At 55.8% G+C, this 24229-nt stretch overlaps 1 protein-coding gene across 1 annotated transcript; it reads left to right on the forward strand.

Annotated features, from left to right (window-relative positions):
• Nucleotides 1-3628: 3628 nt before the first annotated feature.
• On the forward strand, nucleotides 3629-23212 carry PRCC (proline rich mitotic checkpoint control factor). The gene is made up of 7 exons (XM_019711149.3): nucleotides 3629-4368; nucleotides 12687-12734; nucleotides 15121-15687; nucleotides 17969-18064; nucleotides 19590-19733; nucleotides 21497-21562; nucleotides 22848-23212. Exons 1-7 carry the CDS (start codon nucleotides 3907-3909, stop codon nucleotides 22932-22934), a joined length of 1470 nt encoding a protein of 489 aa, XP_019566708.1. The 5' UTR covers nucleotides 3629-3906; the 3' UTR covers nucleotides 22935-23212.
• Nucleotides 23213-24229: the final 1017 nt, after the last annotated feature.

A 24229-nucleotide genomic window follows, 5' to 3' on the forward strand; every position in this document is an offset into this window, starting at 1 on the left:
TTAGGCACGTCCGATTTACTATCAATTTCAAGTTCTTGTCGATGTCACTCAGAAAGCCCTGTGTCCTGATCCAGCCTGACTGGTGGCCTTCTCCTCCTGGCACAGCTGTCCTCCTGGAATCTCTCCCCCCCACCCCAGCATCCTGGGAGTACCCCCTCCTTTCTCCCATGTTGGGGACTGTGCTTCCTAAATTCTAGGTGTTTCTCTTTCGTGGTTTAATCCTCCCCGCCTCGGCCCCTTTTGAAGCACATCGTCTAGTTGCTTCCTGAGAAAAAATGCTTAGAACAGAAATTTTTGAGAATGTAACACGTCTGAAAATGTCTTTATTCTGCCCTCCCACTTGATTGAGAGTTTGGCTTGGAGTTGACTTCGAGGGTGGAGATACGTTTCCTTCGGATGTTTGAAGCCCTCGCTCCATTGTCATCCAGTGTACAGTATGGCTGGTACGAAGTTCGGAGCTATTCTAGCTGGACCCATTTTGAGAGATCTGTCTTTTCCTCGGGAGCTTGTAAGATCTCTGTCTCCAGTGTTCTTAAATTTCATGATGGTGTGGGTCCGTTTTTATCCATTATGCTGAATGATTGGTGGATCCTTTCAATCTGAAAAGCTGTCTCTCGGTTCTGGGAAGTTTTCTGTAATTATTCCTTTGATGAATTCCTCCCCTCTGTGTTTTCCTGCACTCTTATTATTTAGATATTTCTGGGCTGGTTCCCTGATTTTCTTAACTTTTCTCTTCTTGTGAGAATTTTATTTATGCTCCTGTGTTTTTATTTCTCAAGAGCGCTTTTATTTTTATGTTACTTTTTTATGGCATTCTGTTCTTGTTTCATGCATACAGTATTTTTCTCTTGGTCATCTGAGAAAATTATTGGTAGGTTTATAAAGTTTTCTTCTCCCTGCACTTTCTATATTTTTGTTTGTTTTGTCTCTGTCACCCATGTCTGAGGCTTTCCTCAATATACACCTTGGTACCTGCTTATGCTTAAGAGCGAGGGACTCAAACACCATCTGGTACCTCTGGGCATGTGGTTGGGGCTCGTCAGCTGAGAACTTGCCAACGATGTTACCTGCTTGGAAAGTTTGTAGGGGGACCCCTGATATCAAGCTCCATAAGTCTTTCCTCTTAGGCTGAGCAGATTTTCCAGTGATTTCCCCAATATCTAGTCTGGAGGGTAAAGGCCAGTGGCCAGTCTTCTGGAAGAAGCCGGGCTGTGGGGGTGGGGGTGGGGTGGTCTCTGTGTCACACGTGTATGTTGCTTTAATTCCCCTGATTTCTGTGCAGTGCCTCTGTCCTTGACTGTGTCTGGTTTGCCCCATAGCAGAAGCCCTCTGTTTTATTCCCTCTCGAGGAAAAAACAAAAAACCTTCCTTTATCTTTTCTGGGGTCGGGGAGAGGCAGTCTCCTGCTAGCAGACTGGCTGGGGGAGGGCACATAGCTGTTTCTTAAACAGCTTTTGACCAATCCTCATTTTGGTTCCCTCCCCTTCTCACTCGCTTCCAGAGGTACTTGCTGCCCCCGCTCCTGAGCCCTTAGAGGCGTCTACAGGCCATCACGTGGATTCTCATGTCCCCAAGGCCAGCTTGGGTCTCTTAGAGGATGTGCCCAGTCGGTTATCATTGGGGCATTTGCATTCCATCTTCCAAAATGTTGTCACTGTGGTCTCCTCTACTCATCGCCCCATCTTTATGGGGTTAAATCTTCAAAATGGTCTTTAATGCCTTTTTTAAAAAAATTTCCTTTATTGAAGTTTTTGTAGGATTTCAGGAGGGAACCCCATTAGATATATGTGTTCAATTCACTATCTTTTACTGGAAGACTTTATTCCTGTTATCGCTCCGTTTGAAGGAGTAATATGTGCACAGGTTACAAATTTCTAAAGGTATAAAAGGGTGCACATAGGAGATAAATCCCTTCCCTCCCTGTCCTGAAGTTTCTATCATCAACTTGCATGAAAACAACCTTTTGAGGGCAGCGTATATACCTAATAAATGAATCATTGATCTTTACAGGAAGAGGACCCAGCTTGGAAAATCCGTGTCAAGGACACGTCCCTGATCTGGTGGGGCTTCTCTTCTCTGCAGGGCAGCAAGGCCAGGAATGAGGATTGTCAGATCCCTTTGCAAGTTCCTTATTCTCTTAGGGTTCTAAGTCCTTCCACTGTGTTAATAGCAGGCATTTCCCACAGTAGTCGGACAGGGCTCCTTCATACTCCATCCATTTTTCAAAGGAGAAAAATAAGAGAGAAGAGAGGGGACTGCCGAAAGTCGCCGGAGACTGGGTTGGGGCACCTAGCTTAGAAAAGCAGGTGTTAGAGGCCAGCACTGTGCAGAGCGCACCTGCTGTAGGTAGGCCTGGGAGGTCTAGCTCCTCGGGGCACTAGCACGCTTGGGCCCTTTCACTGTCCTTTTCGTTGTCGCGAGCATCATTGTCCCTCGTCTTCCTGTCCAGCCTCCTCCCAAACCTCAACAGTCTTTCCGGGCTGAGCTCTGTAGGCTCTCCTGCTCTCAGGGAGCAGGGAGGTGGCGCCCACGCAGAGGTGGATTAGCATGTAAAGGACATGGAGACAGAGTTGACAAGCAGAGGGCAGCCGGTCACAGGCAGACAGGAAGGGGCAAATATGGGTAAAGGACACACAGAAAAGCACACAGTCACAGGTGGACAGGGGAGGACAGGTACAGACTCAGGGGCAGACGTGAGCAAGAGAAGGACACAAACAGGGATGGAGATAAAGGGCACACCCAACAGAGCGATACTAGTGTGACACACACCAGGCACACACAGAGCCGGACACGGAGGACAAATGCGGATGGACAGGTGGGAGGCGCAGCAGCGGGGACGGACTCAGGCGACGCCGAGACCTGGGAAGGGGCCTGAGATGCCCGGGCCGCTCTGGGCGAGGGGGAGGGATTAAGCGCAAGCACCCGGCTCCGACTTCCAGGGCCCCGCGCATCCGTCTGCCTCACGGGTGGCCGCCGAGGAAGGCCAGGCCCCAGGCTGGAAGCCAGGTGTGCTCCTGGGTGTGCACCTCGGTCACGGCGCGGGAGAGCGCCTCCCTCTTACGTCATCTTTACTCAGCTCTCAGATGTTTATTGTTAGGCCTGACGTCTTGCTTCTTTCCGGCCCGCAGCCCAATTTCGCACAGGTCTCTCAGGCCCTGGCTCTTTTTGGGGTGTTTCATTCAAACTCCCGCTTTCAGCCGACTCGGGTGCTTCGTCCGTTCATTTACAGATCATTTTCCCTTTAAGCCACTTTCCTCAATCCACCACCTTCCCAGACTCCCTCTCATTCCCGGCATCACTTGCAGTTTCTAAGAGCACTACATCTCCCATAAATCTTAGCGCCCTAGAGGCTACCCTAGGGAACTTCAAGTACCGAAATGCTCTTCTACCCGCCTCCGTGACTACCGCGGTGACCGATGGGGCTTGTAGTCACCCAGGAATTGTTAGGCGACCAAGGAAACCCAAAACTACTCATCCCAGGAGACCTCGCGCCAGAGGCGGGTTGCCCGTCTGTCTTTCTGCGCGCCCCTTAATCCTTCCTCGGACTCTGATTCCCGTCGTGCCTTGCACCGAGCTCCCTGCGGCGCAGAATGGGGCAGTGCCCTAAGTGTTCTCTGGGAGTTGTAGTTCCTGTGTTAGTGAGGCGAGGAGGAGGCGGAGTGAGTCGGCGGCCATTAGCTGTGTGTAGTTGCCCGGGACTGGGAGCTTAAGTGAAGTGGGAAGCCTTATTCGGGGGAATTCTGCCGTGGCCATGGGCTCTTGCCAGGGCCAGCCCTAGAGCACGGAGAAGGTGGACTTTACGGTTGCCCGCCCCGCCCAGTGGCGGGGCCCACTAGGCCTCCGGGCATCCCCGGTCTCAAGTAGGCCTCTTCTGCCGGCCAGGGCGCCCCAAAAGCGGGAGGCGCCATGTCGCTGGTTGCTTACGCCAGCAGCGATGAGAGTGAGCCGGACGAGGCTGAGCCGGAGGAGGAGGAGGCGGCGGCCCCTGCGTCTGGGCCCACCTTAGGGGGCTTGTTCGCCTCTCTCCCCGCGCCCAAGGGTCCGGCCTTGCTGCCTCCGCCCCCTCAGATGCTCGCCCCAGCCTTTCCCCCGCCGCTGTTGCTGCCCCCCCCCGGCGGAGACCCCCGGCTCCAGCCGCCTCCCCCACTGCCCTTCGGCTTGGGAGGCTTCCCGCCGCCTCCGGGAGTGAGCCCGGCGGAAGCCGCGGGAGTCGGGGAGGGACTGGGCCTGGGGCTGCCGTCGGCCCGAGGCCCTGGCCTCAGCCTGCCCGCGCCTGCGGCCGCTGCCGGGCCCCCCCCGGGGCTGCCCAAGCCAAAGAAGAGGACCGAGCCCGTGAAGATTGCGGCGCCCGAGCTGCATCAGGGGGAAGTGAGTATCCGGGGAGGGCGCCCCGAAACCGCCCGCGGCGCGGGCCTGGGCGCGGCGGCGGGAGGGACCCCGGCCGCTGGGGTCCCGGTGCAGCGCGGTCAGCCGAGCTGCGGTTCGCCAGCTTTGGGGAGTGAGGATGTTTGTCCGTGCAGGTTTCTCCACGCTGGACTCGCCGGCACCAGGGCCACGTACCAGCACCTGGCGTGACAGGCCCAGGCCCAGGGACACTGGTTCTGCTTCCTCCTGTTGCATCTTCACCTCAGGCCGGGTTTTGTGTGTCCCCCCCCCCCCCCCATCCTGAGAACAGCATAAAATCTGGCACCCGAAGAAGTGACAGGAGACAGGATCCTTGAGCCCTGGCTGAACACTGGAGACGAACCTTTTCCTTTGCCTTTGAACTTGAAAGCATCAGGGTCTGGAGGAAAAACATAGGAGGCCTGCGTCTCTTTGGGAGGGGAGTTACTGAGGGTTTGGCCCTTTCCTCCCGGGAGAGAACCCGACTTACAGGTGACAGACGTGTTGTTGAGCAGGTGAGAGCTTAGCTGGTCCAGGGCAGCGTGGTTCAGAGCTGGGTCCATCCAAACTCCAGGTCTGTGCCTCAGTTTCACCGTTTAGGTACTGTCCAGCCTAGGGGAATTAGGGAGCCTGGGTACTCTTTCTAGAAGAGGCAGCCGAACTGCTGTTTTCTGGACGTTGGAGCAGGAACTAGAAGGCTTTTTCTGGAGCGAGTACTTTGGGGATACGGAGCCACTGAGCCGGAGCCACTGAGCCACTGAGCCACTGAGCCGAGGGGCAGGTAGGTAGTGGCTTAGAGTTATCCTGAGCTGTTTCTCTTCTGGAAAGTTACCCGGTCGGTGCCTGGCTCACCTTCGGTAGCCCTGCGAGACACGGTTGTTCTTACTGCTTTTCTTGAGACATCCCGCTCTGCCCAGGGGCTGTTTCCACTCCTGGTACTCGCGGTCCCCAGTTCCTTGCCCACATCTAACGTTCTCTCCCTCGCCTCTTTCGAGTCTTGGCTTGAAAGACGTGTTCTCAGGAGGACTTCTGGCTTTCCTGTGTACAGTGCAGCCTCCTGTCCCCCATTCCTCCCAAGCCCCTTCTTTGTTTTATTTGCTTCCACGGCACTCGACATCCAACACACTGTATGTTTTACTTGCCTCTCTTTCTGCTGGTATGTGTGCTCCACGCAGGCAGGGCCTAGCGTTTGTTTTAGTCACTGCTGTCCCCAGTGGTTAAAACAATGCCTGACGCATACTGAGTACCACCTAAATATTTTCTGAGTGAATCGACTCGCGTGGACGTGGATTATTCAGGGAAGCAGGTTCCAGAATCTCCCTCACTATCCTGTTCCAAACCTTCTTCCTTATTATTCCCCTTCTTTCTCACCTAAGTCTGTTATTTTTGTCTGGGATCCAAGAAAGCCTTCTGTTGCCCCGCTCAGATGTACTTGGCCTTGATTTAATCCGAAACAAGGGAAAGACAAGGGAAAACAGGTTCGTTTCCACGGCATTCTCTTTTCTCTCCTCTTCACAGTTTTCTTCCCAAACTTGACCTCAGCCCACTTGTGATATTTGGGGGAAGATGACACTGTGAGCCAGGCCGCACCCTTCCACAGTGACGGGGGAAAGGCTCACTTCTAGGTCTGTGAAGGTAGAACAAGGTGCTGGTGGAGGCTGTAGACGCTTCCGTTTAGGTTGGCTGCAGTGGCAGAAAACCCTGAGAACGCCTAACTCCATCCCTGCTTTGTAAGTAGACTTCACTGAATTCCTGGGAACTGGGACACGGACAATTAAAATTAAGTCACATGCTAGCCCTTAGCTGGTTCGGTTTCCCGTGTTCTGTTCAAGTTGGTGTTTCTGTTCTCTGAACACGTAATTCCCGGGGAAGGGAGGCCGGAGGGAGCTCAGGATGAGCAGGTGAGGGGGACTTTGCCTTGAAAGTAGTTGTACATCCCGCCCCCCCCCCCCCCCAGCTCTAAGCCCCTCTGGATCCAAACTTTGTGTCTTGCACTTAGTAGGCGCTTAATACATGTTTGAAAAAATGAGTTAGTTTTCCTTAAATTTCCCTTCAGAGTTTGGTGCTAAAGTAGAAGTAATTAACTCTGAACTCTTATTAACTAATTGAATTAAGTCAATATTGAGCTACTTCTCTGGGTCAGGAGCTAAGAGTACAGTAAGAGTCAGAAGGAGCTTATGGTCTTTGGTGGAGATCGTCAAGGCGACAGATTTTAGGTCACGTCAGACAAAGCCCAGGATAGAGCTGGTGCCCCGGGAGACCCCAGTCCAGAGGTTGGGGGTGCTTCCAGAAGGAGGAGATGTCTGAACAGAGCTGAGACAGATGAGGAGGAGGTAACCAGAGGCAGAGGGAGAGGCGGAGCGATGAAAATGCTGTGGGGAACCTGGAGTGGGCAGGGCGCAGTCCAGGAGCCCATGGGTGGGCGGGGTGGTGAGAGACGGGGCCACAGAGAGAGCTGAGGCCACGTGTATGGGATCCTGGGGAGCGTGCAGCGCCTTCCAGCCTGAGTGAGAACCCTCTGATGACAGCGGGCGCAAGGCTGGCAGGCACCGCGAGACATGAGGGCCGCCTGGGTGAGCGAGTGGCCGGGGATGGAGGCAAGTGGAGGTTCCATGTCTTTGGGAAGCAGAAGTACAAGAGTAAGGGACTGACTGGAAGTCACGGGTGAGGCGACGAGTCAGGGTTGAGCTCCTGCCTTTGGCTCAGGCAGCCAGGAGCCCAGTGGTGCCATTTAGAGGGGAACACAGGAGACGGAGCAGATAGGGATTGCGGTTACCTGCTTGCAGGTATCAGAGCAGCTGGGGCTGCCTCGGTGGTAGTGCCTCCTGATGTACCCAGGGCTGGGAGGGGCCTGGGGCCAGGACGTGGACAGCCCTGCGGCTTCTCGCTGCGCATTTTCTTCTTCCTGTCTGTCTGCAGACCGCTTTCCTCTGCTGCTCGCTTAGCCTTCGTTGCAGGTGAAAGATGGCCACTCATACCTCCTTGTTTTTATTCCCTCCCTGTTGGTGATCAGCCCAGACTAAACTACGATCTTAGTCCCAGTTCTAGTTTTCCAGGAGAGATTGGTTTGATCAGCTGCAGTCGGGGGACAGGTTAATACCGTATTCTCTCTCCAGGTGCCAGGTCAAACTCCATGTGAGGAGTCAGAAATGGCCCATAAAGGGGACACCCGTCCTCCTCTGTCTCCTCTTACTCTTCTTGCTGCGACCCAAGCCACCTCCAGGTATTGGTCCGTTGTCGCTTTCATGGGCTTAGGGGAGGCTGACTCTAAGATCAGGAGGTAGGAAACGCGAATTGGAGGAGTAAGTAGGGAAGAGTTTCCTGTCAGAAGTGTATTCCACAGCAAACAGGAATTTCGGCTTGTTTGCATGAGTATTACCCACACTTTCGGATTGTTGACCGAGGTAATGGGAAGTCTGAAGCCGGGGGATTGAGGTTTCACCGATTTGGGTCATTTCTGCTAACCAAGTAAGGAAGAGCTGACTGTAGCGGCTCAGGAAGGGGAAAGTGCGCGGACACTTGTGGGGCGCCTCCCGTGACTGTAAGCTGAGTATCAGCCGCGTTTGCAGATGGGGAAACAGGAGGTAGAGGAGCAGTGACTCGCCGAAACCCCTGTTTGGAAGCCGCAAAGCTGTGTTTGCATGCAGACAGGTTTTGTTCTGTCTGAAAGACAGAGCCTTGGGCAGGCAGCAAGGGGAGAGCCATCCGATGAGGAGAGAGAAGTGGCAGAGAGAGCGCCATCCTGCCGGAGGGCGGGTGTCAGCGCGACACGCTGAGACCCACGAGGACACAAAGTTGACGTGTCCAGCTCATTGGGATCATGGCAGAGACGAGTGTGGTGGTGATTTGAGGTTGGAGCCTGGCGGTGGTGGCGGCGTGCGTGCCACGTGTGTGCATGTGTCTGTGTGCACGTGTGTGCGTGACGTGTGCTTATACCTGCTGCGCCTGCGCCCGTGCCCTCACTTCCTCCCTGGCTCCTGGCCACTAATGAGGGCTCTTTGGAGGGAGAGTCTGTCAGAACCAGAGCCTGGGAGATAAGGGGAGGCCGCCGTGGGGAGCGAGGCTCCGATGGATGAGCAGATCCCACTGGGCCCAGCTTAATGGAAAATGTCTGTTTCCGTTCTTGCTCAGCAGCCTCGGGGGGTATGTGTCTTGTCACTCCTGGCAGCTGGAGAAGAGAGGACAGCGGTGGCCATTGAGGTTCAGGGCTTGTGAGGCCACGAAGAAGTACAGTGCCTTCTTCTGAAGAGACGCAGCCAGTTGGTGCCTCCCGGACTGGGGGCGCCAGTTTGGCCCAGCGCTCATCTCCCCACCCTGTGCTCGGCCCCATCTCTCGGGGCCCGTGGCAGGTGCCCCCGCTGGCCATAGGCCCCTGGGAGTTGACTCCACAGCCTCCTGTGGAAAACAGTTTGGCAGTTCCTCCAAAAGTTCATTAGAATTGCCGGGCAATCCCGCAGTTTCCTACGGAGCTGAAAAGAATTGAAAGCAGCGACTGAAACAGACACTTGTCCTCCAGTGTTTAGGGGGCACTACTCTCGGTAGCCACATGATGGCAGCATCCCACGTGGCCACAGGCAGATGAGTGGACCCCGTGTGGTGTGTGCACACAGCGGAACACTCCTCAGCCCTCAAAAGGGAGGAAATTCTGACGTGCAGCCGTGTGGATGGGCTTTGAAGACTTTGCGCTTCAGTAAGTAGCAAGCCAGGCACAACAGGGCACAGTACTGTATGATCGCACTCATGAGGCGCCCAGAGGGCACATTCGGAGGGAAAGGAGCATCGCCGTCACCAGGGGCTGGGGCTGAATAGGTAGAGTTTCTGGGATGATGAGAAAGTTCTGGAAATAGACAGTGGTGATCCTTGTACAACCTCGTGAACGTACTTGGTGCCACTGAATTGTCCACTTAAACATGGTTAACGTGGCCAATTTTTTGTTACACGTGTTTTACTATGATAAAGGAAGAACCCCACTGTGTCTGCACCTCTCGCGTGAGGGAAGTCCTCCTCGGGTCTCAATGGAGTGCTGTGTGCTCAGGCTAAGCCCACTGCTTCCGGCGCTTCTTGACAGAAGTGGCATTGATTTTCCTTTGAGTGCTCCCGGCAGCTGTACCCCTCCCCGCCCTCCCCCCTCCCGCCAGGGTGATTGGAGGGCACGGCTCTTATCACTCGGATTACTCATCTCCCTGCCTCTGGGACTCCACACCGAAGTTTATTGTCTTTTGTGAAGTGTTTGGATAGTTCCCTCCCAGCTCTCCTGGGCGCTGCTTCAGCCGGGCCCTGCCTGCCCAGAAGTGCTGCGTGGTCTCTTCACAGCGACCAGTGGGTCCCGTGCTCCCAGCCTCTTCTAGGATGGACGTGACTCAAGCTCTGGGGTCCTTATTCTGTTTCCCCACCTCGCCACCCTGAGCTGCTCTGTGGCCCCAGGTCCGTGATGGACTGTCTCAGCACTGTCAGCTTTAAAGAGCTGAAGGGTTGTCTCTACCCCTGCTTCACAGATGAGTCGTCATGACTTAACAGGGGTTTAGGGGCTCAGCAGTTTTCAGGGTCTCATTTTGGTGTTTCGTTTTAGGGAGCCTGTCCGACTTGGTGCCCATGACGAGATGGTTTATAATGGGGTTCAGTAGATTCCTGTAAGATGTTCAAAGACAGACGGATGGGGAGTAGCCACAACAGTGCCCAAAGTCCAGAAGGAATGAGGTGTCCCTAACGTCTTTGTACATTCGTCTTCTTATTAATGTGCTTTTAAACCCGAAACTCGGGCTGTCAGGGTAATGGAAACACTCTGTGACATTTAAAGAGAAATTGGATTTCCTTCCCACAGCTGATCTGGTCTTAGTTCTATTAGCTGTAGGACAGTTTGCCTTCACTTTCACAGTAGCCACTGTCTGTCTGGCACAGGGTCTGAAAAATAAGAATATGCTTATACAGTTTTGTAAACGTGATCGTCTCCAACTTGGATAGTTTATTTTCAGATCATTTCCATTGGGCCTATTGCCTGAGACGTTCCCCTTTAACCGTGCCTGGGACGGCTTGAGAAGCGTGTATAGTCCAGAGTGAGGTGTGTGGTCTGCTGGGAGGGAGCCAGGTCTTCCCGGGAAAAGGTGGGAGGTGGTCAGGAGCCCCGGCGGCAGTGAGAGTTTGGAACAGAGAGAAAGGCTGAAGACGCTTAGGCGTTTGGGCCTTAAGGCTTTTTCTTTGGATGAGTTTGGCAGACCAGAGAGAACAATAACCTTGCACTCTGTTTAGGATTTTAGTTTGTATGCATTTTCATGCATAGTAGCTTATGCAGTGTCTAGAACGTCTTCGTGAGGTGCGTAAGTGCTATTTCTAACTGAGGCTTGGGGAGTTGAAGGGCTTATTGGGGAGTCCCCAGCCAGTAAATGACAAAGCTGAGCCTCAAAGCTGTATTCCTGATTGTGTGTCTGGTGCTGTTGGCTGTGTCACGGGGACCTAGCGCATCTCAGGCCTGGCAGCCATGGGCAGCTCAGCATGGCAGCACGGTGTTGCCCCAGAAACTCGGAGCCAGAGCTGGGGCGGCCGTTGTTTATGGTCCCTGAGCGTTGCTTTCCTTACCTGTAACGCTGACATACTGCTGCCTCCCTCGAACGTTACGTAAGGACTGAATGGAAGGCCGGAAGTTGCCTGACACACAGTAGGTACTCAGCAGGTACCACCCACTCTTATCCCCCACATTTAAGTATCAAGACAGGTTTCCCGTGTGGGTGGTTTTCAGACATTTGGCAGCAGCTGGTCGTTGAAATCATGGTGTCCTGACTGCTGTGAGGCAGCACTGAGCTATAATAAGGAAGGGCCTTTGCTGTCAGAGCGAAGGTGAGTGCACGCGTGTGTACGTGCCGTTTCCATAGCCGGGTTAGTGATGCTGCCCCACCCAGCGTGGGCCGTGGGGACACGGAGCAGCACAGCAAGGTGAGGTTCAGCAGGTAGCGCCTCTCGGGAGTTTTGGGTCGGGAAGTCCAGCGTGCAGGCCGGGGGAGAGGGAGCGGCGCTCGCGACATGTGACGCGGGTGCAGGGAGAGGCTGTGCGTGAAGGAAGGCACCATGCTTTGGGGCGTGTCTGGACCCCACTCTGCCCAGGGCTCCTCCTGGCTTATTGTAGTTTGGGTTCTTGTCACTCTTCTTCCTGGACTGTGAGTTTCTTGAGGGCAGGGGTTTTTTCAGGTCATGCCACACACAGGTCTTTGAAGCACAGTAAGTGCTCCAGGGTTGTACCCCTTGGAGGCCAGCGGGCCGGGACTCGACCTGCCCTGAGCCCTGTGGGCCGAGTGGACCAATGTCATAGCCTGACCTGCCGTGGACACCAGTCGGAAGCCCCGTCTACAGTACCTAGCACAGAGTCCTGCGTAGAACAGCTCAGTCACGACGATGAAGAGATGCTGGGAGCAGACAAAGCCGGAAAGGAGCTTGGCGGGGCGGGGGTGGGTGCACGGAAAGGGCAGGGAGAGGCCTGGAGCGGAGTCCTGCCCATCACCTGTGCTTACAGACACCCCAACCACGGTCCTGAGAACAGGTGGGAAGCTTTGAAGGCTCTTGGTGAGGGGATTGATTTGAAAAATACAGTGTTAAAGCTTGCTGGTGATGTGCCGTGCATCTTTCTGAGAGTTGAAGATGCTAAGGAACTGGTTCTGAGCTAACAGTTGAGCTGTTTCTCAGCGCGAGAGCTTGTGGAGAAGCAGTCCTGGGGTCAGAGGGGTAACACAGAGGGCGTCCTGTGCTGCCCAGACTCGCACAGTCGTTCGTCACTCGCTCGCCTGCCCCCTGGACACGCACAGCTGTCTGGCAGACAGTACATCATGCTTGGAATGGATTTCTCCAATGGCCTTGACCTTTACTGCCTCTAGAAGAGTAGTTAACACACCGCGTGGTCCCACTGGAGTCCCCAGCCCTGTGGTTAGGGCATCTGTGCGGTGGTTTAGATGTGAGGCTGAGACCGGGTGGGATTGTGGCCCAAATCCCGCTCACCTGCCAGTGGACAGATTTATAGGCAGAAGCGTGCACACAGCCTTTTGTTCCATTAGAGATTAAATAGAAGGAAATAGTTTTAATTTAAAGAAACAGCAAGTGATGCCAACAAGTCTGTGCGACAGGTCGGGCAGGGAGGGGGCACCGGGGGCCAGCGCACCCCGTTCCCGGGGCCAGCTGAGAGCAAGGGGGCGGCGCTGCTGGGCTGGGCCCCGGGGCATGGACCGCCCCGCGGCCGGTGGTCCTGTCCACCTGCCTCCCTGCATGTGTTTCCTCCTCTGTCCTCCACCAGTGAGGCCTTACTCCATTTCTTTTTCTCTTAGTCAGATTCCGAGGAAGATGAACCCACAAAGAAGAAAACTGTCCTTCAGGTAAGCGTGGGGACGGAATAGAAGCCGTTTCTCTTCCCGTGTTCCCCCCGGAAGATGGGCTTGAGACGGCAGTGTTTCCCAGTGAGGCTCTGAGGATCGGCTCTTAGGTCTGACGCGTTTTCCTTGACAACGTCAGACCGTGTGCCTCTCTGCCCCCCCCACCCCCCCCGCACTGTCCCCTGGCTTCTGTGTTCCCTCTTACAGGACAGGGTGGGGGCGTGGGGGGGTGGGCCAGAGCGCAATCTGATTCATTACTTTCCAGTAAAAGGATTTCTTCAGAAGGGTAAACAAATTGGTCAGAATGATTTAGGGAACATCTGCATTTTATTTGTTAAATTTAAAAAAGTTGTTCAATTACAGTTGACATTCAATATTATATTTGTTTCGTCTGCTGAGACACTTATGTAACTTAGAGAGTGGTCCGCCCGTTAGTCCAGGCCCCACCTGGCACCACACACAGTTACCACGATGCTATTGACCATCCCCTGTGCTGTGCTTTACATCCCGTGGCTGTTTTATAACTGCCAACTTGGACTTCTAAGTCCCTTCTCCTTTCACCCTCCCCCAACCCTCCTCATCTGGCAACCCTGTTTGCTCTCTGTATCTATGAGTCTGTTTTGAGAACATCTGTATTTTAAAATTACCCATCTTCTCCCTGTCTCATTTCTAACCTGGACAGTGAGCGCTGAAATAGCACTTACTGTGTACCAGGCGCTGTTCTAAGTGCTTTAGCAGCGTTTAATTCATTTACTCTGGTAAGTGCCTAAGTCGTCGTGTCCTCATCATCCCTGTTACATGGGAGGAAGCGGCTTAAGGAACTGACTCGAGGTCAGACAGCGGGGGCAGAGCCGGGGTTCAGGCCCAGGGGTCTGCTGTCATGGCCGCTGCGCCATGACCGAGACCAGGAGTCCTGAACTGGCAGTGCCAGCAGGTGACCTCTGCTGCTTGTCTGTCCCTCCGTGTCCCACGTCCTGCATTCGGCTCCCAGGAGTCTCTTCCTGTTGTACCCGGCACACGGTGACTTGTACACGCCCTGACCTCGTGGTGATCAGACGTGGTCCTGCCTGGAGGTTTTAGGTGTAGATGCTGAAGCTGCCCCGTCCCCTGACTGTTAGGGTGTCACTTCCCCCTTAGCTGAGAGGTCTCAGAAGGACAGTCATGTGGAAGTTAGACAGAAAACTGTCCCTACTGGTGGTGGGTGATGAAAGAGTCATGGAGGAAACTGCCAAGCTGAGACCGAGCGGGGCATCGTTCCTGTTATCAGAAGGGCTTCCTGGAGGAGGCGGGCTGGCATCTGAGAGGTGGGGGGACACTGGCTCAGATCAGAAGGCAGCCCAGGAAGAAGTGTGGTCTTCCCATGGTAGGAAGACATAAGTGGTAGGGAGACTGAGCTGGTAGGCAGGGTGAGGACCAGCACGGGTGGAGGGACGCAGCTGTGACCGCAGGTGTCACCTGGGAAGCCGAGCCTTGCCAAGGCAGCCTGCAGGTGTGCTCCACTCGGCCCCCCAGTCTGCCTCCTGCTACCCTGAGCCTCAGGTCAGCTGGGCTAGAGGGACCCCAACCTATGCACACACAGCCGGGAGAGGAGCCCACTTTCCCATGAGCGGTTTTGTCTGGACTGCTTGACCCAGAAACAGTATTTATGTGTTCTGGGCATTTCTTGGCCGAGAGGCTGCAGCGCACTGGACTCCAAGACACAAGGTGACACAGTGACCTTATTCCATTCTCCGTTTTCAGGCTGGCGCTTCCTCAGCCCTAGTTAGGTCTGGCTGGCCCGGGAGCATCCAGAAAGCAGGATCCGGGGGTTCCTCTTAGGGGCACCTTAGGACCAGCTGGCGTACACATTGATCCATTAAATGCTTGAATCGGGCATGAAAAAGCCGAATGCACCACATCTGTAGGACTTTCCTGGGGCAGCGCAGGGGACTCGTGGCAACACGTGTGAGCGTCTCTCTTGGACAGCACCTGTCCTTGACTTTGAGTAGCATCCAAAGGAGCAGCATGTTCCCACGAAGGGGAACCTTCAGGACGGGGACAGGTTGAGCAGCTGGAGAGAGCCCTGGGCTTTTTGGGAAGAAGGGAGATGTGACAGGAAGAGCGTCGTGTTTGCCGAACACAGAATCAGGGACGGCCCGGTGGCAGAGGGAGTGGGGCTGGGTTGGGATGGAGCCGAGGAAGACGGATGGCGTGTTACCTTGGGAGAAGCAGCAGCAGAAGGGCCTGAGGCAGGAGGGGTCGGCCCACGTTGGGTGACCTGCGTGGGTGGAGGGCATGAGAGTTAGGCTAGAGCACATAACAGTTCTCTTCTGTGGTCCGTCAGTAGTACCTGTCCTAACATAGCACCTGTCATCTTTCTTCCCTCCTCCCCCGAACCCGGGCTCACCAGGGATCCGGTGAGGGGACTGGTTTGTCAGCCTTGCTCCCCCAGCCTAAAAACCTGACTGTGAAAGAGACTAACAGGCTGCTCCTGCCGCATGCCTTCTCCCGGAAACCCGCGGACGGCTCCTCTGATACCAGGCCCCCCAGACCGGCTTCTAAGTCCAAGCCGTCCGCCCTTGCGCCTGTTGTGGGCACCACAACCACCACGCCGTCACCCTCGGCCATCAAGGCTGCTGCCAAGAGTGCCGCCCTGCAGGTGACGAAGCAGATCACGCAGGAGGAGGACGACAGTGATGAGGAAGTCGCCCCCGAGAACTTTTTCTCCCTCCCCGACAAGGCCGAGCCTCCTGGAGTCGAGCCATACCCCTACCCCATCCCCGCCGTCCCCGAGGAGCTGCCTCCGGGCACGGACCCGGAGCCGGCCTTCCAGGACGACGCAGCCAATGCCCCCCTGGAATTCAAGATGGCAGCAGGCTCAAGTGGGGCCCCGTGGATGCCCAAGCCTGGGGACGACTACGGCTACAGTCAGTTCTCCGCATATGGCGCCGCCAGTGCCGCCGGTGCTTACTATCAGGTGGGTGGGGCCGGCGTGGCGGGCGGAGGGCTCGGAGCCGCTGATGTGGGCAGGTAGGGCCTTTCCTCTACCTGTCCTGCCTCCAAACGGCCGACCTCTGTTCTGAACAATGTTGAGCTAAGATTTCCTGAGTCTTGAAGTCTGACCAGTGGGACCATGTAAGTGATCCCTTTATTCTGGAAGCAAAAGCTCACCTTGGAGCTGGTGGGAGGTGCAGGGAGAGGGCGGGAGGGAGTGGTCTCTGACCTTAGAGATCCAAGATGGCCTCCGCGGACGTGGGTGACGGCAGCGAGCCGTGGTCTAGGCTTCTAGCTGCTGTGAGCCCAAGGGGTTTCTGGAGACACGCAGCCCTGAGCACACAGGGGAAGGGGTGGGAGGGAAGGGCGGGGTGCGGGCGGGGCGGGGAGAGGAGGCACAGGCCGCTGAAAGGACTGGAACGAGGCCCTGGAGAGGGGAGGGGGGCCATAACCTGGGCAGTGATGGAGTAGGAGGTCTGAACCCCAAGCTCTGTGGGTGGCAGACCCGTAACCCTCTCCGAGCCACAGGCCCCGCAGCTGTTAGAGGCAATGGCAGTGGCAGTGACGGGGCTGAGGGAGAACTGTCAGCGGAGCGTGGTGCCCAGAACCACAGATGCTTGGTGAGCGGTGCTGGCAGCTTTTTATTCAGATGTTTGGTGGTGTGTGTGGCCTCAGAGCGTGAGGATAGGATGCCAGGTTGTAACCGGGTTTAAGAAAGACTTTCCCAGCAGCCAGAGCCTCCCTGACGGAGAGGGTCCCAGGAGGTGGGGGGCTTAGAGCAATGGTGGCCCAGCAGAGGCAGCTGGCAGGCCCGTCCCAGCAGCTGCCTCTTCAGCCACCGCGGCCCTGAACGGTCGGTGTTCATCTTCTCTTCAGTCTGGGCCTGGGTTCAGATCAAAGGCTGAAGTGTTGCCCACATATTTGCTGTTGAACTTTCTTGTATCTTCTTGTATCCTTGTATCTGACCAGAGACAGTGTACCTTCCCTAAACGTTGTTAGGAGGAAGGAGGAAGATGAGGGTGTTTTGATCTCTTGAGCAAGAAAAGATGCTCTTTAAATCTAAGAAACCACCGGTTTACATCCTGCAAATGACTAACAAATTGGAAGTCTGTATCCAGTTACAAACGGGGCGTTGAGGCAGTCTATGCAAATGAAGGCACTTTAAATACCCCAGGGTACCCTGCAACTTAATGTATCTTATTGTGAATACAGTTGGCCCTTGAACAATGTGGGGTTAGGGGGCCAGCCCTCCCCTCAGCCCTCGGAAACCTTCTTGTAACTTCTGATTCCCTCAAAACGTAACTAACAGCATAACTACCAGCCTGCTGTTGACCGGAAGCCTTACCAATACTGACCAGTGCACGGACGCATACTGTGTATGTTACACGTATCACGCATTCTTACAATACAGTGAGCTAGGGAAGAGAAAAGAGCGGCAGACGTGGGGAAAAGCCACATACGCAGCTCAAATTCATGTTCAAGGGTCAGCTGCACTTTGATGGGAAACCATGCTCTAACCGCGCTGGGTTTCTATATATTCTTCTGATTCAGTCAGTATTAAACCTTATTTCCCACGTGGCTCACTATAAAATGAATGTTCCTAGAGGGGCGTTACTTTGGAGTTTTGGGCAAAGGTGGAAGGATTGGGGGAAGTGTGACAGGGTGGGGACGGGTTATCAGCCCAGGGGCAGCCTGGCTTGGCCCCGCTGGTCTGTACCTCCGCTCGGGTCCACAGCGACGTGTGGACAGCACACCCCTAAGGGGGACCTGAGCTGAAAGTCTGGTAACACACACCTGTTTGCTCCCAGCTCTGGAAACCCCATACCGCCAGGCAGTGGCTGGGTGTCCATCGGGTCTGTAGCCTCCTGCACGTTCATTAGCGGTGGTTTCCCTGAGTCCACAGTGGCACGCCCTCACTTCACCCTGCTCACATCGGGGCTTACTGGGGTGTCACGGGCAGGAGGAGCAGAGCTGGGGCACGGTAGATGGAAAGGGTGGCAGCGCTCTCGGGAAGCAGCCAGGGGTGCAGGCTGTAAACGAGCAGGAGAGACTGTCTTTATCTCTTGTCACCTGTTCCTAAAAAGGACCCACCTGTCTGGACGGCGCAGACCAGAATTGCTGCAGGGATCATCCTGGGAACTGGGGGCTTAGGATCTGTGCCTCTCTGGTCGGTGGTGTGGGCGTCACACTGCCCCTGTGACGAGGATTCCTGTCCCCTCTCCACTGTGCCCTCAGATGCTGTATTTTTCCCTCCTTGGCTGCAGGATTATTACAGTGGTGGCTACTACCCCGCACAGGACCCAGCCCTGGGCCCCCCCCAAGAAATCTCCCCAGACGCCTCCTTCATCGATGACGAAGCAGTAAGTTAACAAAGCGCAAGTGACTTTCTTTGACCCACAGACAAATCAGAAACTAAGGGACAATCTGAAGGTAAAAGATTCCTCTTTATCAAACTATACACTCAGTGAGGGTCAGGTGCAGTGGCACATAACAGACTGCGAGTGACAGTGGCTCGTGTATGAAAAGGTAACTGTTTTCCTCATAAAAGAAGGCTGGACACCGGCAGGCCAGGCACAGCTGGTGGGATGGCTCCACCAAGTTGTGAGGGATCCAGTGCCATCCTGATCACTGCTCTGCCATCCCTAGGCTGTGGCCTGTGTTCTTAGGGTTGGTGATCGCTGCTGAGGCTACAGCTGTCACATCTGCAGTCCAGCCAGCCCTCTGCAGCAGCGAGGAGCAAAAGAGAGGAGAGACATTTCTCTCCCCTTTTAGGGACTTCCCAGAATTCCTGCGTTCACTTCCCCTTCTGTCTCATTGGCTAGAATCTGGTCACATGGGCGTATTTAGCTGCAAGGGAGCCTAGGAAATGCAGTCTTTTCTGTTGGGTGGTGACATGCCTAGCCAAAATGTTGGGTTCATTCACATGTCAGGCAAGGGGAGAATGGATTTGGGTGGAGGGGCAGCAGCCTCAGTAAATGGCCCTTGTGTCTCACCTGACTGAGCTCCGCAGTCTCAGCACAAGGGAGAGAAAACCATCAGGCCACACACAGGACGTAAAGTGCTGTCTCATCTGCAGGGATGTCGCCGCCTGTGGGGGGTCGGAGAAGCAGAGGGTGCGCCCCTTTGCACGCAGCTTCTTATAAAAACAATTATCTGTGCACCTGTGCATGGGAAGGTGCCCGTCCCTTTGCACACTTACACCTGTGTGGTGTCCAGTCACCATCCTGTGCGCGTCCTTGGCAGGTTCCATAGTCAGGCCCTTTTTGTCCTAAGCCTCCTGATGCTTCGACCAGGGCCCAGGGCTCACTGAAGTTCCACAGTGTTTGGATTTGACCGCCCTGCACCCACAGCCCTTCCAGGCACGTCCTTGGGTGGCTGTGCCGTGGTCTGCGTGGTCTGTGAGGAGGAGGAGGAGGAGGAGGGAGCAGAAGCGGGCTCCTGGGAAGTGGGCCAGGCCTTTCCTTGTGACACTCCCTCTCTACCCAGCTCCATGTCTTCCCTCGCTGGCGTCTGCTCTGGTGTGGGGTCTGCTGAACCAGCGCTGCCAACCAGTGAGGGCACACACATGTACAAAGTACTGATTTTTAGAGGACAATTCCCAGATGCTTTACCCCGAATTCTTACTCAGATAGAATTTGCACGTAATAGAGGACGGAGCCCTACCAGTGGCCGCGCCCCCTCGTGTTTGGAGGTGCCTCCTTGGCCTGCCTTTCCCTGTGTCCGGGAGAACTGAGGAGCTGGCCTCGGGCCTCAGGTGGAGAGCATGGCCAGAGGGCAGTGGTGGCTGTAGCAGGACGGGCTCCAAACCCCGTGGCCTGTGGGTCCTTGCCGACGTCTCCGGTCCCCACCCAGGTCCCCACTCCTGCTTTGTGTCTCCTCTTCCAGTTTAAGCGGTTGCAGGGCAAGAGGAACCGGGGGCGGGAGGAGGTCAACTTCGTGGACATCAAAGGTGACGACCAGCTCGGTGGGGCCCAGCAGTGGGTGACCAAGTCCCTGACGGAAGAGAAGACCATGAAGTCGTTCAGCAAAGTAAGTGGCAAGGTCGGCGGCCGGCTTGGGGGCCCACAGCACACGTGGCCCTGCTCCCACTGGTGCCGGCGACGCCCTGCGCCTAGGTACCACCCCTGCCTCCGCTGCGTCCAGACACAGCCGTTTCCCATCTCTGATGCGCTGTGGCTCCACCCTGGATGAACCCACAGCCGCTCACGCCCTGCCTGCAGCCACCCCGTCTGCAGCCCTGCTAAGCAGGGACGTGGCTCAGCGCGTCTTTGAGGTGTGGGCACCACAGCGTCAGGAGTCGGGGGCACGGGGGTCCTGGCCTCTGAGTGTGCAGCCCCTGCCCTCGCCTCTCCATCGTCTGCCCTGCTGCCTGCGGTCCCGTCTCGTGCTTTATGCTCACGTCCCCCACCACTCCCGCCTCATCCGGGCTAGCTGTCTCAGTCAGGCGAAGGCACGCCTTTTCACCTAGTAGCTGAGTGCAGCAAACGTGGACGTTATGGGCCTGCCCCGGGGAGCATGGGGGGGGCCCTGGATTCCAGCCCAGCACCAGCAAGGCCAAGGTCGGGCATCTCATTCCTCCTGCTCCCCCGTTGGCTCCGCTTTGTTCTGTGGCCATCTGCACCCCAGCCGTTTGTATGAACTGAATGCTGGCGGTCACACAGGACAGACCAAAGGATTGTGGTCAGAGCAGCACAAATCCATCACCGCTGCCCGGGAAACCACTTAGGAGCACGCGCCTAGAGCGCGCGCCTGCTCTGCTGGCTGTTGGTCGGGAGGCATCACCACGTGGTAGTGACTGCTTCAGTGCCCGGCATGGGCCTGCCATGGGGCTGCATCTTCTATGTTTGTCATCTTGAACTGTCATTAAATGACATTAAATACCAGCAAGGGATTGGACTTTGCTGTTGTCCCAGGGCCAAGCTTTCTTTCCACCATCTCGTTGTATTGAGCTAGAATTTAAAAAAAGAAGACGCGTTTTCCTGTCCTTGTGGACTTGACAGTGTTGTGGGGAAGAGATTGAAGGACGCTCCCGTGTAAGCCACCACCATGCAGATTGATCACATAAGCTCCGAGGAGACTCCAGAGGCGACTGGGCAGGGGGTGGGGCTGAGGGGAAGCTGCTGGTCTGAGGCAGCGCTGGCCGAGGACAGGAAACCCGCAGTGAGAGCCAGAGCACGCAGGCTCTGACAGGAAGCCATTGGCATCCGAGTTCTGTTAGGGGGCTGTGCCCGTTACAGGTGGAGGCTGAGATTGGAGCGGTGGGAAGCTGCTGGCAGGGACTAGAAGGGGGTGGGGGTTTCAGGCAAATGTGATTGATGAGGGAGAGTGGAGCGCAGGAGGCAGGAGGCAGACTGGGCACCTGGCCTGGCTGCGGGGAGGGGCTGTGAGAGGAGGGAGGTTGCCAGCCCTCAGGCACTTACCCCGTTTCAGACTGACCGCAGGCCGTGCAGCTGCTATCGAGTGTCCACTGTGGGCAGAGCCCCGGGCTTGGTGCTGCGGGGGTGGGGTGGGGACCAACAAATAGAAGACACACCCCTGACCTCAGAGTATTTCCAGTCTAATGGGGTATTAGCAGGCTATTTCAGGCAAGTACTCTGAGCTTGCGCTTTTTGCCTAATGGCTTTAATAAAATAACTTCTAAGTCCATAAGCATAGAAACGGCTCCAGGCTCACTTTTCTCCCCCAGGATTTGGGCTTTGTCGCCGGTTTCTCCCCAATGTTGCACCACCTGGGCACGTGAGGAACTTCTGTGTTTCTTTCTGTGGGTTAGTGATTGTTTTCTTCCCTTGCAGAAGAAAGGTGAGCAACCAACAGGCCAGCAGCGGCGGAAACACCAGATCACATACCTGATTCATCAGGTGAGAGCGCTGAGGACCCTGGCCTGTCCGCAGGTTCCCCGGGAACCTGAAGGCTGAGAGCTGGGCTAGGAGCCCAGGTGCGGCGCCTGCGCCCCGCAGGTGGCCCCCTGTTCTCCATGTGGCCACTAGGGGGAGACGTGTCCCTGAGAATCACCCACTGTATCAGTGGCACTTAGGTGAGACCAGGTACAGACGCCCCAGAAGTACCTGTGAGAGCGGCGTGGGATGGCTTAGCACAGGGTTCTTTTAAACAGCAACTTTAATAATTAAAAACTACTTAAAGAAAAAGTTGGTTCACCAGCTTTTAGCAAAACATCCAGCGATGAGGAGGTTGGTTTTTATGGTGGGAGCGTCAGCACGAATAACTCAGAACACAGATGACCCAGAAATGTCTTCAGGAGTTAGAGCACGTCTTGGTATTTATCTGCTAGGATCCGGTAGCTTTCGAATACTCATGCAGTCGTTAAACAGCCCCCTTTTCCAGACGAGCTGTATGGACTGTGTCACAGGTACCGGCAGGGAGAAGACTCCTGGGGGGTGTCTGCTTCTCGGGGATTTCAGTGGCAGATCTGGCTTTTGCTGTTTTTATCGTGTGTTCTCACCTTCCTTTTCAGGAACTCCTTTGTACTCGGTCTTGTTATTTGAGGAAGATTTGGAGGGTAGCGTCTTTTTTTAAACCCAAACTGTTAGCTGCCCCCCCTCCCCCCCGGTTCCACGGGAAATGAGCAGGCGCCTGATGACTTTCCATGGGGTGGGGTAGTGTCTGCATTCCCAGAATGCACTGCAGAGCCGGGACCTGTGGACGTCAGAGGGGAGGCAGGATTCTGGCCCCTTTCAGGCCGTCTCAGTGGTGTGTTTCTGGGGCCCCACGCACACTGCATTGAGCACCTTAGCAAGCCACGTGTCCCCACCAGGATTACTGCCTGGTGTCCTGTTTGGATCCGTCCATGTCTTCGAGGCCGTTCCCTCCCACTGGGCTGGCCAGGTACCCACAGCAGCTGAAGTGTCACCTTACAGATGCCAGATTCTAGCTGTCATTTGTCCATTTCCCACCTGAGGATTCCAGTTTTCATTCTAGCAGCTGAAGGTCCAGAATTCTTGAGTTTTTATTCTGCTGAACCCGTTAGCTCCCCAGAGAGATGTCTTCCCCTTACGCTTCAGTAAGAGAAAAGGGGTTTGCTATTTGCCCATGACGGTTGTGATGGGAGAAAGATTTTAAACTGCGCAGCTTGGGGGCCAGAGACAGGTCGGAGAGCCCCGGCTGACTGGTCCTTTCCCGCCGCAGGCCAAGGAGCGGGAGCTGGAGCTGAAGAACACGTGGTCGGAGAGCAGGCTCAGCCGCCGGCAGACCCAGGCCAAGTATGGGTTCTAGGCCACGCGCCCGGCCTGGACCCCGCTCCTTCCTGAGGGCCTGGCCTCGCCGCCGTGAGGACGGACACATTGGATCAGGTTTTCTTACCGCCGAGTCAGAAGATGGGGCTGTGTCAGCTGGCAGACTCGCGTGACGCTCGCAAGGGCCGAGTCCTGGATGGGAGCTTCGCCTCGCTCCCCGTTGGATGTGATAAAATGTTGACGCCCTCCCTTCGCCTTTTTTTTTTTTTTTTTTTTTTTTAACCAGGGATGTGTTGAAATAAAACATTCAGTCTGACAGATGCCACCTGCCCTGCCCCCTTCCTACTTTTTCGCATGGTCTCCTTTTCCATTCTGGACCCCCGTCGTCTGTCGTGCGTCCCTGGGCCTCGGTGTTGGCCTTGGATAAAGCACCCTCCCACCCGTCGGGGCTGCCTGAATGGTGGCTCTGCCTTGTCCTCTGTACCCACCTGTCCATCGAGGACCCAGGAGTTGCATGGACAGTGAATGGGGCAGTGAATGGGAAATCATTGCCCTTCTCAGGTGTCGTAGACGACGGGGAAGTCAGGAGGTCTTCTGTGACAGGACAGATTGTTAGAACAGTCCGGCAGGAGCAAAAGTGGCGAAGTGACTCTGGTCGTATCCAGGGTTACGTTGGTTGTTGGCCTGGACTGGCGTGGAAGCTTGGCATAGAGCCTGGGGGCTCAACTGGGCTCCTGGGAGGCTCCTGGGCCCCTCGCCTTTTGCTGGTGAGGGAGGGGAAGGGTGGTGGCGGGGTCCGTAATGCCCAGAAGCGACGGGATGGAGGGCAGGGCTCAGGTGGGCACAGAACTGGGCAGCTCTCCCTGAGCCTGCTGCTGCGGTCATGGGGCCCAGTGGGGCTCCCGCCATGGCTTCTGCAGGATGGGACACTGAAGAGGCTCCTTTAAGAAGATGGGCGAGGCCTTGGCCTTGGGTGCCAGGCGGAGGGGCACCAACGACCGGACAAAACGCAGAGGAGTTACTGTGTGACCGCCCCGGCGACAGAGAGGAAGGGTAAGGCCAGAGGGGCAGTTCGAAGGGTGTGGTGGGCCTTGGGCTGAGATGCAGGCGGCAGGGGCCAGCCTCTCACCTTGCTCTGGGCCCGTGTCCCCGGCTCATCCAGCCTGTTTGTCATTAAGTGCGGAGGACGGCTTCATCACTTCCAGGAAAACCACCGCTTATCTGAAACCTGACCTACTTCGGGTTGGAGCCAGACAGGGCTCCTGTGTCCCTTGGGGACACTCGGCCTGCAGTTGTCCCAGTCGTGCCTCCAGCTGGTCGTCAGCAAGGAGCGCC

This window comes from Rhinolophus sinicus, chromosome 7 (genome assembly GCF_057876585.1).
Source record: "Rhinolophus sinicus isolate RSI-liver-muscle chromosome 7, RSI-T2T, whole genome shotgun sequence".
NCBI classification, from domain to species: domain Eukaryota; kingdom Metazoa; phylum Chordata; class Mammalia; order Chiroptera; family Rhinolophidae; genus Rhinolophus; species Rhinolophus sinicus.

Coding starts and splice junctions, on each gene's coding strand:
- PRCC (XM_019711149.3), top strand. CDS start 3,907: ATGTCGCTGGTTGCTTACGCCAGCAGCGATGAGAGTGAGCCGGACGAG. Junction 18,065..19,589: donor CCTTCATCGATGACGAAGCA/GTAAGTTAACAA, acceptor CTCCTCTTCCAG/TTTAAGCGGTTGCAGGGCAA. Junction 21,563..22,847: donor TCACATACCTGATTCATCAG/GTGAGAGCGCTG, acceptor TTCCCGCCGCAG/GCCAAGGAGCGGGAGCTGGA.